The sequence below is a fragment of the Bombina bombina genome, chromosome 11, assembly GCF_027579735.1.
Source record: "Bombina bombina isolate aBomBom1 chromosome 11, aBomBom1.pri, whole genome shotgun sequence".
Classification (NCBI taxonomy): Eukaryota; Metazoa; Chordata; class Amphibia; order Anura; family Bombinatoridae; genus Bombina; species Bombina bombina.
In genome coordinates this window covers 192,265,560-192,281,878 of record NC_069509.1, presented here as the reverse complement: position 1 = coordinate 192,281,878, position 16,319 = coordinate 192,265,560, and the positions used below count along the sequence as shown (strand labels likewise).

General features: G+C 41.7%; 1 protein-coding gene across 1 annotated transcript in view; it reads left to right on the top strand.

The window, feature by feature from the left end:
• KATNIP (katanin interacting protein) overlaps positions 1-16,319 on the top strand; it is a 362,447-nt gene that overhangs the window by 339,019 nt on the left and 7,109 nt on the right. Inside the window, exons 24-25 of the mRNA XM_053694469.1 lie at positions 469-608; positions 1,337-1,438. Of these exons, the coding sequence (XP_053550444.1) occupies positions 469-608; positions 1,337-1,438 (242 nt within the window). The remainder of the gene's footprint in view (positions 1-468; positions 609-1,336; positions 1,439-16,319) is intronic.

Here is a 16,319-nt window from a genome sequence, read left to right as displayed (position 1 = left end):
GTGTCTCTATATGCATTGTAAGGTTGAGTGCAGTGTAAGGTTGAGTGCAGCGTGTCTGTATATGCAGGGTAAGGTTGAGTGCAGCGTGTCTGTATATGCAGTGTAAGGTTGAGTGCAGCGTGTCTGTATATGCAGTGTAAGGTTGAGTGCAGCGTGTCTCTATATGCAGTGTAAGGTTGAGTGCAGCGTTTCTGTATATGCAGTGTAAGGTTGAGTGCAGTGTAAGGTTGAGTGCAGCGTGTCTGTATATGCAGTGTAAGGTTGAGTGCAGCGTGTCTGTATATGCAGTGTAAGGTTGAGTGCAGCGTGTCTGTATATGCAGTGTAAGGTTGAGTGCAGTGTGCGCATACTCTTGATTTCTGAGCAGGCTGTAAAACAAATGTGAGTTAGAGTGAGGCCTCATATATCAGTTCTTATTGGCGTAATCTTGTTCTTTATCACTTGTTCGCATCCTTAACTTTCCACTAGATATCGCCGCTTTTCCAGAAAGCATCAATGTATTAGAGGGTGTGAGCGGGGATGTGAGGACCCCAGACAAACTTATTGACAACATTAATGACACCACTGATGGCAGACACATGTGGCTGTCCCCCATCCTTCCTGGCTTGGTAAGGACAGTAAATCTGCTAATACATTCTGAGTGTCTAAGACGACCTGACTGGTCCAAAATAATCTGTAATGACATTAAATACAAATGTGTATCATGTATGTAAAAGAGAATTATTTGCCTTTTTTTGTTGTTTAAATGTTGTTTAACCCATTTGCATACAAATGATTTGTAGGAGCAGATTGCTCATTGGCAGATAATAGCACCTCACACAGCTGTATTGGTTTTAAGGATTATTCTCTGCATTCATAAAAATAAACTATTGTTTTACTCTGGAGCATTCTTAAAAAAGAAATCACCATGTTCAGTATATTTGAAAATACCCTCTTTTAAAAACGACAAATTAAATGTCAGTTGCTTATTGGCTGATAACAACACCTCTCACATCGCTAATGGCGAGCTGTAATACCCCCCACATATAGTAAAATGTTATTTCTTTCCTAAAATATGGAGAGTCCCAGCGGTCATCAATTACTAGCGTGAATATCACTCCTGGCAGGAGGAGGCAATGAGCACCACAGCAACGCTAGTGATATTCCCACTAGTAATTGATGACGTGGACTCTCCATATCCGGAAAGAAAGACATTTATCAGGTAAGCATACATTTTTGTTTTTTTTAACACAACAACATATTTTTAAAGCAGATCAAAAAATGACTTTAATAATGACCTTTTAAGTGTATCTAAAATACTTTATATTTTTGTATTAACAGAAATATTTTTTTACAGGTGAACCGTATTTATGTTGTTTTTGATCAGCCGACCACGGTGTCTATGATAAAACTATGGAATTATGCCAAAACTCCTCAAAGGGGTGTAAAGGAATTTGGTGTAAGTATGGTCAGTGTGTAACACATGACGTGTGATTTATTACTAGTAAGTGCAGCTGTTTAAAAAAAAGTCTTACAGATTTGTTTCAGAAAAGACTATTAAAGAAAACCATTTACAAAAAGGAGACGCAGTTTATGGAAAGCGGAACATTCTCCCAGGGTATCCAGGTTTTCATAAAAAAAAGTGCATTGATTTAATAAAACAGCCGTGGATTTAGATGATAGATGAATTATAGTTTTGTTCACAACATTTGGAGATTTATAGTAGTCCTTGGTACTTCTGACCAAGTAGCATCAATCACCCATATTGATTTCTGTGTGCATCAAGTGATTCATTCGGTAACTCTAAGCACCGGCTCTCTTGGAAAGCACAGGACACAGGGATTTCTTAAAAATGTGAGCTGTTCTGTGAATTTTTTAAGGCTATACCGATCTTATTTTATTGTATGTATGTATGTGTATGTATGTACAGTATGTATGTGTGTGTGTGTGTGTATATATAATATAACACAGAGAAAGTCCAGCACTCACAAGCTCTCAGCTAAGATTAAAAGCAAAAATGGAAGGTTTAGTTACCGCATTTGGCCAAATGGGACAAGCCCAGGTACCACGTCAAGGTCCCTTCCAAAACCTGGAACCTAAAACAGCCACACAATGCAAGCTCTCAATCCAACAAACTGGGGACAAGTGAAGGGTGCACAGGCTTATGTAATCACCCTAGACATATACAAAACACGGAAGGGGGCTGGACTGGGTACACACAGCTGTGCTGTCCCCAGAGTCACAGGCAGTTAACCCCAGACAGGTCTGGGTGCAAGAACTATAGGGAAAATGACAAAACAAATTAATTCAACACACAGAGAAAGTCCAGCACTCACTTACAAGCTCTCAGCGAATATTAAAAGCAAAAATGGAAAGGTTAGTTACCGCATTTGGCCAAATGGGACAAACCCAGGTACCACGTCATGGTCCCTTCCAAAACCTGGGACCCTAAAACAGCCACACAATGCAAGCTCTCAATCCAACAAACTGGGAACAAGGCTTATGTAATCACCTTAGACATATACAAAACAAAGGCCAAAGGCTTACATATCCTTCCCACTTCCCCTATTCCCCAGTCATTCTTTGCCTTTCGTCACTATAGGAGGTGGCTGAGAAGTGTCAGAAGATTTTAATAACCCTGTAATGGGTTTGTTCCCTTCAAGAAAGGACTGGAGTTTTAAGTAGTCATGTCAACCTCTCAGTGAGAGTATTGATGAAAGTTAGAGTCTGGAAATGCAGGGCAAGTTTCCATCCATGTTATATAATAAAGATAGGGATAGTGGTAATGGAAGTTGTATTTAATGATTCCCCGTCAAGTATTAGCTTACCACAATTTAACCAATAAAAGTAGGACAATAATACTAATATCTGATATAATGAAGTATAGACTAGTAATACCAGGGGAGGGTGCTCACTGTTCAAGTAAATGTAGAAAAAATAGGAGACAAGCGAACAGAAAGTAGAGCACTCACAAAGGGAGACTAGTATAAGTGGCTATATAATATTAAAACTTAACATTTATTATTCAAAAAAATGATAAAAAACTACTATATAAGTAGTGATTAATACTTAGATTAAAACACAAACAAATAATAAGAAAATCTTAATTTCTTTCATGTAATTAACAAGAGTCCATGAGCTAGTGACGTATGGGATATACATTCCTACCAGGAGGGGCAAAGTTTCCCAAACCTCAAAATGCCTATAAATACACCCCTCACCACACCCACAATTCAGTTTTACAAACTTTGCCTCCGATGGAGGTGGTGAAGTAAGTTTGTGCTAGATTCTACGTTGATATGCGCTCCGCAGCAAGTTGGAGCCCGGTTTTCCTCTCAGCGTGCAGTGAATGTCAGAGGGATGTGAGGAGAGTATTGCCTATTTGAATGCAGTGATCTCCTTCTACGGGGTCTATTTCATAGGTTCTCTGTTATCGGTCATAGAGATTCATCTCTTACCTCCCTTTTCAGATCGACGATATACTCTTATATATACCATTACCTCTGCTGATTCTCGTTTCAGTACTGGTTTGGCTATCTGCTATATGTAGATGAGTGTCCTGGGGTAAGTAAGTCTTATTTTCTGTGACACTCCAAGCTATGGTTGGGCACTTTGTTTATAAAGTTCTAAATATATGTATTCAAACATTTATTTGCCTTGACTCAGAATGTTCAACTTTCCTTATTTTCAGACAGTCAGTTTCATATTTGGGATAATGCATTTTTATTTAACATTTTTTCTTACCTTAAAATTTGACTTTTTCCCTGTGGGCTGTTAGGCTCGCGGGGGCTGAAAATGCTTCATTTTATTGCGTCATTCTTGGCGCGGACTTTTTTGGCGCAAAAATTCTATTTCCGTTTCCGGCGTCATACGTGTCGCCGGAAATTGCGTCATTTTTTTGACGTTATTTTGCGCCAAAGATGTCGGCGTTCCGGATGTGGCGTCATTTTTGGCGCCAAAAGCATTTAGGCGCCAAATAATGTGGGCGTCTTTTTTGGCGCTAAAAAATATGGGCGTCATTTTTGTCTCCACATTATTTAAGTCTCATTATTTATTGCTTCTGGTTGCTAGAAGCTTGTTCACTGGCATTTTTTTCCCATTCCTGAAACTGTCATTTAAGGAATTTGATCAATTTTGCTTTATATGTTGTTTTTTTCTTTTACATATTGCAAGATGTTCCACGTTGCAACTGAGTCAGAAGATACTTCAGGAAAATCACTGCACAGTGCTGGAGCTACCAAGCTAAGTGTATCTGCTATAAACTTTTGGTATCTGTTTCTCCAGCTGTTATTTGTATTGCATGTCATGTCAAACTTATTAATGCAGATAAAATTTCCTTTAGTACTGTTACATTACCTGTTGCTGTTCCGTCAACATCTAATTTTCAGAGTGTTCCTGATAACATAAGAGATTTTATTTTTTAAATCCATTAAGAAGGCTATGTCTGTTATTTCTCCTTCTAGTATACATAAAAGTCTTTTAAAACTTCTCTTTTTTCAGATGAATTTTTAAATGAACATCATCATTCTGATACTGATAATGGTTCTTCTGGTTCAGAGGTTTCTGTCTCAGAAGTTGATGCTGATAAATCTTTGTATTTGTTCAAGATGGAATTTATTCGTTCTTTACTTAAAGAAGTGTTATTTGCATTAGAAATAGAGGATTCTGGTCCTCTTGATACTAAATGTAAACGTTTAAATAAGGTTTTTAAATCTCCTGTAGTTATTCCAGAAGTGTTTTATCTCCCTGATGCTATTTCTGAAGTAATTTCCAGGGAATGGAATAATTTGGGTAATTTATTTACTCCTTCTAGACGTTTAAGCAAATTATATCCTGTGCCATCTGACAGATTAGAGTTTTTTGGGACAAAAATCCCTATGGTTATGGGGCTGTCTCTACTCCTGCTAATGTACTACTATTCCTACAGCAGATAGTACTTCATTTAAGGATCCTTTAGATAGGAAAATTGAATCCTTTCTAAGAAAAGCTTACTTATGTTCAGGTAATCTTCTTAGACCTGCTATATTTTTAGCGGATGTTGCTGCAGCTTCAACTTTTTGGTTAGAAGCTTTAGCGCAACAAGTAACAGATCATAATTTTATAGCATTATTATTATTCTATAACATGCTAATAATTTTATTGGTGATACCATCTTTTGATATCATTAGAGTTGATGTCAGGTATATGTCTCTAGCTATTTTAGCTAGAAAAGCTTTATGGATTAAACTTGGAATGCTGACATGTCTTCTAAGTCAACTTTGCTTTCCCTTTCTTTCCAGGGTAAATAATCATTTTCGTTCCTTTCCTCTCAACAAGGAACAAAAGCCTGATCCTTCATCCTCAGGAGCGGTATCAGTTTGGAAACTATTTCCAGTTTGGAATATATCCAAGCCTTTATAGAAACCTATAGCCAGCTCCTAAGTACCTATGAAGGTGCGGCCCTTATTCCAGCTCAGCTGGTATGGGGCAGATTACGTTTTCTTCAAAGAAATTTGGATCAATTCCGTTCTTAATCTCTGGTTTCAGAAACATTGTTTCAGAAAGGTACAGAATTGGCTTCAAGTTAAGGCCTCCTGCTAAGAGATTCTTTTCTTTCCCGTGTCCCAGTTAACACAGCAAAGGCTCAGCATTTCTGAAATGTGTTTCAGATCTAGAGTTGGCTGGAGTATTTATGCCAGTTCCAGTTCTGGAACAGGGGCTGGGGTTTTATTTTATCTCTTCATTGTACCAAAGAAGGTCAATTCCTTCAGACCAGTTCCGGATCTATCATTATTGAATCGTTATGTTAGGATACCAACATTCAAGATGGTTTCTGTAGGACTATCCTGCCTTTTGTTTAGCAAGGGCATTATATGTCTACAATAGATTTACAGGATGTGTATCTGCATATTCCGATTCATCCAGATCACTTTTAGTGTCTGAGATTCTCTTTTTAGACAAGCATTACCAGTTTTGTGGCTCTACCGTTTGGCCTAGCCTCAGTTCCAAGAATTTTTTTCAAAGGTTCTCGGTGCCCTTCTTTCTGTAATCAGAGAATAGGGTTTTGGTATTTCCTTATTTGGACGATATCTTGGTACTTGCTCAGTCTTCTCATTTTCGAAGAATCTCATACGAATCGACTTGTGTTGTTTCTTCAAGTTCATGGTTGGAGGATCAATTTACCAATCAGTTCATTGATTCCTCAGACAAGGGTAACCTTTTTAGGTTTCTAGATAAATTCAGTGTCTATGACTCTGTCCTTGTCAGACAAGAGAAGTTTAACATTGATATCAGCTTGTCAAAACCTTCAGTCACAATCATTCCCTTTGGTAGCCTTATGCATGGAAATGTTGGGTCTTAGGACTGCCGCATCAGATGCGATCTCCTTTGCTCGTTTTCACATGCGACCTCTTCAGCTCTGTATGCTGAACCAATGGTGCAGGGATTACTCAAAGATATCTCAATTAATATCTTTAAACCGATTTTACGACACTCTCTGACATGGTGGACAGATCACCATCGTTTAGTTCAGGGGGCTTCTTTGTTCTTCCGACCTGGACTATAATCTCAACAGATGCAAGTCTTACAGGTTGGGGAGCTGTGTGGGGGTATCTGACGGCACAAGGGGTTTGGGAATCTCAGGAGGTGAGATTTCCGATCAATATTTTGGAACTCCGTGCAATTTTCAGAGCTCTTCAGTCTTGGCCTCTTCTGAAGAGAGAGTTGTTCATTTGTTTTCAGGTAGACAATGTCACAACTGTGGCATACATCAATCAAGGAGGGACTCACAGTCCTCTGGCTATGAAAGAAGTATCTCGAATTTTGGTTTGGGCGGAATCCAGCTCCTGTCTAATCTCTGCGGTTCATATCCCAGGTATGGACAATTGGAAAGCGGATTATCTCAGTCGCCAAACGTTGCATCCGGGCGAATGGTCTCTTCACCCAGAGGTATTTCTTCAGATTGTTCAAATGTGGGAACTTCCAGAAATAGATCTGATGGCTTCTCATCTAAACAAGAAACTTCCCAGGTATCTGTCCAGATCCCGGGATCCTCAGGCGGAGGCAGTGGATGCATTATCACTTCCTTGGAAGTATCATCCTGCCTATATCTTTCCGCCTCTAGTTCTTCTTCCAAGAGTAATCTCCAAGATTCTGAAGGAATGCTCGTTTGTTCTGCTGGTAGCTCCGGCATGGCCTCACAGGTTTTGGTATGCGGATCTTGTCCGAATGGCCTCTTGCCAACCATGGACTCTTCCGTTAAGACCAGACCTTTTGTCTCAAGGTCCTTTTTTCCATCAGGATCTGAAATCCTTAAATTTAAAGGTATGGAGATTGAACGCTTGATTCTTGGTCAAAGAGGTTTCTCTGACTCTGTGATTAATACTATGTTACAGGCTCGTAAATCTGTATCCAGAGAGATATATTATAGAGTCTGGAAGACTTATATTTCTTGGTGTCTTTCTCATCATTTTTCTTGGCATTCTTTTAGAATACCGAGAATATTACAGTTTCTTCAGGATGGTTTAGATAAGGGTTTGTCCGCAAGTTCCTTGAAAGGTCAAATCTCTGCTCTTTCTGTTCTTTTTCACAGAGAGATTGCTATTCTTCCTGATATTCATTGTTTTGTACAAGCTTTGGTTCGTATAAAGCCTGTCATTAAGTCAATTTCTCCTCCTTGGAGTTTGAATTTGGTTCTGGGGGCTCTTCAAGCTCCTCCATTTGAACCTATGCATTCATTGGATATTAAATTACTTTCTTGGAAAGTTTTGTTCCTTTTGGTCATCTCTTCTGCCAGAAGAGTTTCTGAATTATCTGCTCTTTCTTGTGAGTCTCCTTTTCTGATTTTCCATCAGGATAAGGCGGTGTTGCGAACTTCTTTTGAATTTTTACCTAAGTTGTGAATTCCAACAACATTAGTAGAGACATTGTGGTTCCTTCATTATGTCCTAATCCTAAGAATTCTAAGGAGAAATCGTTGCATTCTTTGGATGTTATTAGAGCTTTGAAATATTATGTTGAAGCTACTAAGTCTTTCCGAAAGACTTCTAGTTTATTTGTTATCTTTTCCGGTTTTAGAAAGGCCAGAAAACTTCTGCCATTTCTTTGGCATCTTGGTTGAAATCTTTAATTCATCTTGCCTATGTTGAGTCGGGTAAGACTCCGCCTCATAGGATTACAGCTCATTCTACTAGGTCAGTTTCTACTTCCTGGGCGTTTAGGAATGAAGCTTCGGTTGATCAGATTTGCAAAGCGGCAACTTGGTCCTCTTTGCATACTTTTACCAAATTCTACCATTTTGTTGTATTTTCTTCTTCTGAAGCAGTTTTTGGTAGAAAAGTACTTCAGGCAGCGGTTTCAGTTTGAATCTTCTGCTAATGTTTTTCATTAAACTTTATTTTGGGTGTGGATTATTTTCAGCAGGAATTGGCTGTCTTTATTTTTATCCCTCCCTCTCTAGTGACTCTTGTGTGGAAAGATCCACATCTTGGGTAGTCATTATCCCATACGTCACTAGCTCATGGACTCTTGCTAATTACATGAAAGAAAACATAATTTATGTAAGAACTTACCTGATAAATTCATTTCTTTCATATTAGCAAGAGTCCATGAGGCCCGCCCTTTTTTGTGGTGGTTATGATTTTTTTGTATAAAGCACAATTATTCCAATTCCTTATTTTATATGCTTTCGCACTTTTTTATCACCCCACTTCTTGGCTATTCGTTAAACTGAATTGTGGGTGTGGTGAGGGGTGTATTTATAGGCATTTTGAGGTTTGGGAAACTTTGCCCCTCCTGGTAGGAATGTATATCCCATACGTCACTAGCTCATGGACTCTTGCTAATATGAAAGAAATGAATTTATCAGGTAAGTTCTTACATAAATTATGTTATTTGTTTGTGTTTTAATCTAAGTATTAATCACTACTTATATAGTAGTTTTTTATCATTTTTTTTGAATAATAAATGTTAAGTTTTAATATTATATACCCACTGAATAGCCACTTATACTAGTCTCCCTTTGCGAGTGCTCTACTTTCTGTTCGCTTGTCTCCTATTTTTTCCAAGTTTCCATCCAATACGAGGAGAGTCCACGGCTTCATTCATTACTTGTGGGAAATACAGAACCTGGCCACCAGGAGGAGGCAAAGACACCCTAGCCAAAGCCTTAAATACTTCCCCCACTCCCCTCATCCCCCAGTCATTCTTTGCCTTTCGTCACAGGAGGATGGCAGAGAAGTGTCGGAAGATTTTTGAGTAGTCTCTTATGGAGGGTAGTACTCTTCGGAATGGGACTGGAGTTTTAAGTAGAAATGTCAGCCTCTTAGTGAGAGCATTGTCAAATGTTAGAGTCTGGCAATGCAGGGAGAGTCTTTCTACGAATCCATCCAGACTCGTATTAACAGCTCCTAAAAGGGACATGAAACCCACATTTTTTCTTTCATGATTTAAAAAGAGAATGCAATTTTAATCATCTTTCTAATTTACTTCTATTATCTCATTTGCTTTATTCTCTTGATATTCTTTGCTGAAAAGCATATCTAGATAGGCTCAGTAGCTGCTGATTGGTTGCTGCACATAGAAGCCTCGTGTGATTGGCTCACCCATGTGCATTGCTTTTTCTTTAACTAAGGATATCTAAAAAATGAAGCAAAATAAATAATAGAAGTAAATTGTAATGTTGTTTAAATTTGTATTCTCTTTCTGAATCATGAAAGAAAGATTTTGGGTTTAGTGGCCCTTTAAGCAATCAGTGTTGACGAATTTCACTGCCTGCTTTCTTCACTCAAGTCCATGTCAGAAGTGATGCTACACACTGTCAAACTTGAGAGGTTGTGTTCCTTTTCCACGGCGTTGATTCTGGTAAGATTGTTTACATTTTTATATCTGTAATAACACAAGAAGACAGGGTCACAGTGTGGCTCCTTTATCTGTATAGAATCTAGGGTTAATATTTCCGGAAGGTGATTATTGAGCAGGAGGGGGTGTATACATGATTGTTTTTTATTGTGTTTTTTGCTGCAACATGTGTGAAATGTGGCTCTGGCAATGTGGAACAGTCAGTTTTTTTCCTTCCTTGATTACTGTGCAGCCTGTTTAGTCTGCACCTTTTTTTTTACCCTGGCTGCAGGTGCGGTCCACCACTGAGCTGTCCACCTCTGAGGGGTATCCGTCCCGTGAGGTGCGTTCCCTACATTCATCTCCGATTACACATGCAGCTCCCCAGTGCACTTCTAATCCTCCTTTGGGAGGGGCCACGTTACCACTTGATTTTGCTGAGCAGTTGCAAACGGCGGTATCTGTGGTCATTAGTGCTTTACCTCGCCCGGCCAAGCGCAAGTGAATGGTTAAACATTGCTATCCTTCCCAGGGGTCATTACTCCGTTGGATGTATCTGAGACTAGATTGTCCGCTGATGCTGAGGATTCTGATACTTCAGAGGCCTCTCTCTCTGGGTCGGAATCTGCGGCCTCTAAACCTCCGGCTACCAAGGTTACTGGAGGAACCTTCTATTCCTAAGCTAGATAAAGTTTGAGGACAGGGTTGTGCCCCAGACTTTCCCGGTTCCCGTAAAGATGGCGAATATTATTAAGAATGAATGGGAGAGACTTGGATCGTCTTTCTCCCCTTCTTCTTAGTTTAAAAAAATTGTTCCCAGTTCCAGATTCTCAGCTAGAATTGTGGGGATCTGTCCCTAAGGTGGATGGAGCTATCTCCACGCTCGCTAAGCGCACCACTATCCCGCTTGAGAATAGTTTGTCGTTTAAGGAACCCATGGATGAAAAATTGGAGACCTTTTAAGAAAGATGTTTCAGCACACGGGGTTCGTTTTTAAACCTGCAGCCTCAGTGGCTGTGGTTGCGGGAGCTGCTACCTATTGGTGCGACTCTCTGTCTGAGATGGTCGAGGTGGAGACTCCCCTCAATGAGATACAAGAACAAATCAAGGCCCTGAGGGTGGCTAATTTGTTTATTTGTGATGCTAACATGCAGATTATTCGTTTGAATGCTATGACATCAGGCTTTTTTGTTTTGGCCCGGAGGGCCCCTATGATTGAAGTCGTGGTCTGCTGACATGACGTCCAAATCTAGATTGCTATCCCTTCCTTTTAAGGGAAAGATGTTTTTCGGTCAGACCTGGACTCAATCATATCCACGGTCACAGGGGGCAAAGGTGCCTTCCTTCCGCAGGATAAAAAGAATAAACCTAAGGGTCCTAATTTTCGTCCCTTTCGTTCGGACAAGTCCCAACAACAGCAACCTGCCGTGAAGCCCGAGCAGTCCAAGGGATCTTGGAAGCTCTCTCGGTCTTGGAATAAATCCAAACAGAGCAATAAGCCTGCCGAGACAAAATTGGCATCAAGGGGCGGCCCCCGATCCGTCTCTGGATCTGGTAGGGGGCAGACTCTCTTTTCGCAGAGGCTTGGTTCAGAGACGTTCAAGATCATTGGGTTCGGAAGTTGTTGCCCAGGGTTACAGGATAGGTTTCAAGACCTTTCCTCCCAGGGGCAGATTCCTTTTATCAAATCTCTCATCAAATCCAGAAAAAAGGAATGCTTTTATAGATTGTGTGAGGGATCTCTCCTCTCTAGGATTAATTGTACCGGTACCTTTAGCAGAAAGGGGTCTAGGGTACTATTCAAACCTTTTCGTGGTACCAAAGAAAGAGGGCACGTTTCGCCCAATTCTAGACTTAAAGTGCTGAAACAAGTTTCTGTATGTTCCATCATTGAAAATGGAACGATAAGGTCAATACTGCCCCTAGTTCAAGAGGGTCAGTTTATGATCACAATAGACTTGAAGGATGCTTACCTGCATGTGCCAATCCACAAGGATCACTTCAGGTTCTTAAGGTTCGCCTTTCTGGATCAGCAGTTCCAGTTTGTAGCTCTTCACTTCGGGTTGGCTACGGCTCCAAGAATCTTCATGAAGGTTCTGGGAGCTCTGCTCGCGGTAGCGAGATCCAGAGGGATTGCTGTGGCTCCTTATCTGGACGACATTCTGGTTCAGGCTCCGTCTTACCAGTTGGTGGAGGATCATTCGAGAGTTCTTCCACTTCTTTTGCAATCTCATGGTTGGAAGGTGAACTCAGGGAAGAGTTCTCTGGTTCCTAGTACCAGAGTGGAGTTCCTGGGCATGATACTAGATTCCGTTGACATGAAGATATTCCTAACAGACAAGAGACGTTGCAAGATAGTCTCCAGCTGTCATCCCCTTCAGTCCTCCTCAAGGCCGTCAGTGGCCAGATGCATGGAGGTGATTGGGCTCATGGTATCCACTATAGATGTAATTCCGTTCGCCAGATTCCATCTCCGGCCTCTTCAGCTGTTGATGCTGAGGCAGTGGAACAGCGATCATTCGGACCTGTCCCAACTGATCTCTCTGGACAATGGGTCAAGGGAGTCTCTCTCTTGGTGGCTCCGTCCAGAACAACTGTCACAGGGGACATCCTTCCTCAGACCATCCTGGGAGATTGTGACTACGGACGCGAGTCTCTCAGGTTGGGGAATGGTTTGGGGTGCCAGGAAGGCACAGGGCAGGTTGAATCGGAAGGAGTCTCTTCTCCCAATCAACATCTTGGAACTTTGGGCGATCTTCAACGCTCTGGAGGCTTGGCCGCTCCTGGGTTCATACAAGTCAGACAACATTACCTCAGTAGCTTACATCAACCACCAGGGGGGAACGAGAAGCTCCCTAGCCATGAGGAAAGTATCTCGAATCCTGGAGTGGGCGGAGACCCACAAATGTTGGGTGTGGACAACTGGGAAGCGGATTTTCTCAGCAGACAATCTTTCCATCCGGGGAATGGTCTCTTCACCCCGAAGTGTTTGCGGAGATCTGCAACAGTTGGGGGACTCAGGAGAATAGATCTCATGGTGTCCAGACTAAACTGCAAGCTACCCAGATACAGGTTGCGGTCCAGAGATCCCCAGGTCGGAACTGATAGATGCCTTAGCAGTGCCTTGGGGATTCAACCTACTGTACATATTTCCACCGTTACCACTTCCACCTTGTGTAGTGGCACGCATCAAACAGGAGCAAGCGTCAACTATTCTGAATGCTCCATCGTGGCCGCAGAGTACGTGGTTTGCGGATCTAGTGGGGATGTCATCCTCCCCTCCATGGAGATTGCCCTGTCACAGGGATCTGCTGGTACAGGGTCTCTTTGTGCTTCAGAATCTAGATTCTCTGAGGCTGACTGTGTGGAGATTGAATGCTTTTACTCTTAGCCAGGAGAGGTTTTTCAGAGAGGGTGATTGATACTCTCATTCAAGCCAGAAAGCCATCGCATCTATAATAAGGTGGGGAGGACCTACTTACTCTGGTGTGAGTCTCGTGGATATTCCTGGCATAAGGTCAGGGTATTCACAGAGGAAGACAGCACCTCACTCCGGGTCTTGGGGCACGGAAAAAAAGGTTAGCCAGACCCCAACATCAGTCAAATTCCAAAAAGAGTTCCATCCTCCAAATAATGAATACAAAACCTTTATTCATACAGGGTCTATAATACAGCAACAACAACTTGCTGCCAGTTCCTTAAGGGGACAGATTTAGACTCTATCTGTGCTATTACACAAGAAGCTCGCTGAGCTCCCTGATAGTCAGTCTTTTGTTCAGGCTCTGTCCAGGATCAGGCCTGTGTTTAGACATGCTGCTTCTCCTTGGAGTTTGAATCTGGTTCTGAAGGTTTTGCAGGGGCCTCCGTTCGAGCCTATGCATTCCTTTGACATCAAGACTCTGACTTGGAAGGTTCTTTTTCTTCTGGCCATTGCTTCAGCATGCAGAGTGTCTGAATTAGCAGGCATGCAATGTGAGCCTCCTTATCTGGGTTTCCATGCAGATAAGGCTGTTTTTCGCACTGGATTGAGTTTTCTTCCTAAGGTTGTCTCTGATCGCAACATTAATCAGGAAAATGTGGTTCCTTCCTTGTGTCCTAAACCGTCTTCTTCGAAGGAATAATTACTTCATAACTTGAATGTGGTTCGAGCCTTGAAATTCTATCTTCAGGCTATGAAGGATTTCAGACAGACTTCAGCTTTATTTGTTGTCTATTCGGGGAAGCGCAAGGGTTAGAAGACTTCTTCAACTTCTTTATCTTTTTGGCTGGGGAGCATGATTCGTTTGGCTTATGAGACAGCGGGACATAACAGTACCTTTACGTCCCGATACAAAGGGAACACCATCTTTTCGTCTAGCGGAAGAACATTCATAGTCCCTTCTCAATCTTCTTTGATCGCATGGATTGAAGTTCACTTACTCCAAGTACAAGGGTGAATTTCCTGGGGACAATAATAGACTCCATATCCATGAGAATATTCCTCACAGATCAGAGACGTTGCAAGCTAACTTCTGGATGTCTTGCCCTCCAGGCCTCCTTGAGACCCTCAGTGGCTCAGTGTATGAAGGTGTTTGGACTCATGATGTCCTGTATGAACATCATTCCTTTTGCAAGATTCCATCTCAGACCCTTACAACTATGCATGTTGAGACAATGGAACGTCGACCATTCAGATTTGTCTCAACAGATCGTGCTGGACAACCTGTCGAGAAACTCGCTCTCTTGGTGGCTCTGTCCAGATCATTTGTCCCAAGGCACATGCTTCTTGAGACTGTCCTGGGAGATTGCGACTACGGAAGCAAGCCAAACCGACTGGGGAGCCAATTGGGGTGCCAAGAAGGCACAAGGGCTGTGAACTCAAGAGAAGGCCTCCCTTCCGATCAATATATTGGAACTCTGGGCAATCTTCAATGCCTTGAAGGCTTGGCCCCTTCTGGGTTCGTCCCAGTTTATCAGATTCCAATCAGACAATATAACCTTGGTTGCCTACATCAACCATCAGGGGGGAACGAGAAGTTCCTTGGCGATGAGAGAAGTATCTCTAGTACTAGAGTGGGCAGAGACTCACAGATGTACGATGTCAGCAATCCACATTCCGGGTGTGGACAACTGGAAAGCGGACTTCCTCAGCAATCCTTTCACCCAGGGTAATGGTCTCTTCACCCGAGGTGTTTGCAGAGATATGCCGTGAGTGGGGGACGCTGGAGATAGATCTCATGGCCTCCCACCTCAATACCAAGCTACCCAGGTATGGGTCGAGGTCGAGGGAATATTGGAGCAGAACTGGTAGATGACCTATCAGTACCATGGAGGTTCAGACTCGTATATCTTTTTCCTCCATTACCGCTTCTCCCTCATGTGGTGGCTCGCATCAAGCAGTAGCGAGCATCAGTGATTTTGATTGCTCTGTCATGGCTGCGAAGGAAGTGGTTTGCGGATCTGGTGGGGATGTCTTCATCTCCTCAGTGGAGGTTACCTTGTCGCAGAGATCTGCTAATACAGGGTCCCTTCGTTCATCAAAATCTAGATTTTCTGAGGCTGACTGCGTGGGGATTGAACTCTTAGTCTTAGCCAAGAAAGGGTTTTCTGAGAGAGTTATCGACACTCTGGTTCAAGCTCGTAAGCCAGTTACTCGTCGTATCTACCATAAAGTGTGGAGGACTTACTTGTACTGGTGTGAAGAGCGTGGCTTTTCCTGGTATATGGTTAAGGTTGCCAGAATGTAATATTTTCTCCAGGATGGACTGGAGAAGGGTTAATCTGCTAGTTCCCTGAAGGGACAGATATCGGCCCTGTCGGTGTTACTGCACAAAAGATTGGCTGAGCTTCCGGATGTGCAGTCCTTTTAAGACTCTGACTAGGATCAGACCTGTGTTTAGATCTGGGGCTCTGCATTGGAGCCTCAATCTTGTACTTAGTGTTTTGCAGCAGGCTCCGTTATAGCCTATGCATACTGTTAACATTAAATTGTTATCCTGGAAGGTTCTTTTTTTTTATGGCTATTGCCTCTGTGCGCAGAGTTTCTGAGATTTCTGCTTTGCAATGTGACCCCCTTTATCTGGTTTTTCATGCTGATAAGGCGGTTTTACGCACTAAATTAGGGTTTCTCCCTAAGGTGGTGTCGGATCGTAACATTAATCAAGAGATTGTGAAATAAATGTGATACCACAATCAAAGATCGTGAAGAAAACAAAAACAAAAACAAAATAATAAGATAAAATAAAATAAAAGTTCATATAAGGATATGCGTGTTCTTGCTGGGAGTAGTCATTTGTTCACAAGCTTGATACATATCCTGGATAGTGTTACAGAATTACACTATGTTGCAATTTGTTTTCCTTTTCTCTGAGAATTTCTAAAGACACAAAGAAGCAGCAGATTCCCAGCAAGAACACGCATATCCTAATATGAACTTTTATTTTATTTTATCTTATTATTTTGTTATTTTGTTTTTGTTTTCTTCACGATCTTTGATTGTGGTATCGCATTTATTTCACTTTTACCTTGATTTGTGATGTTTGGTA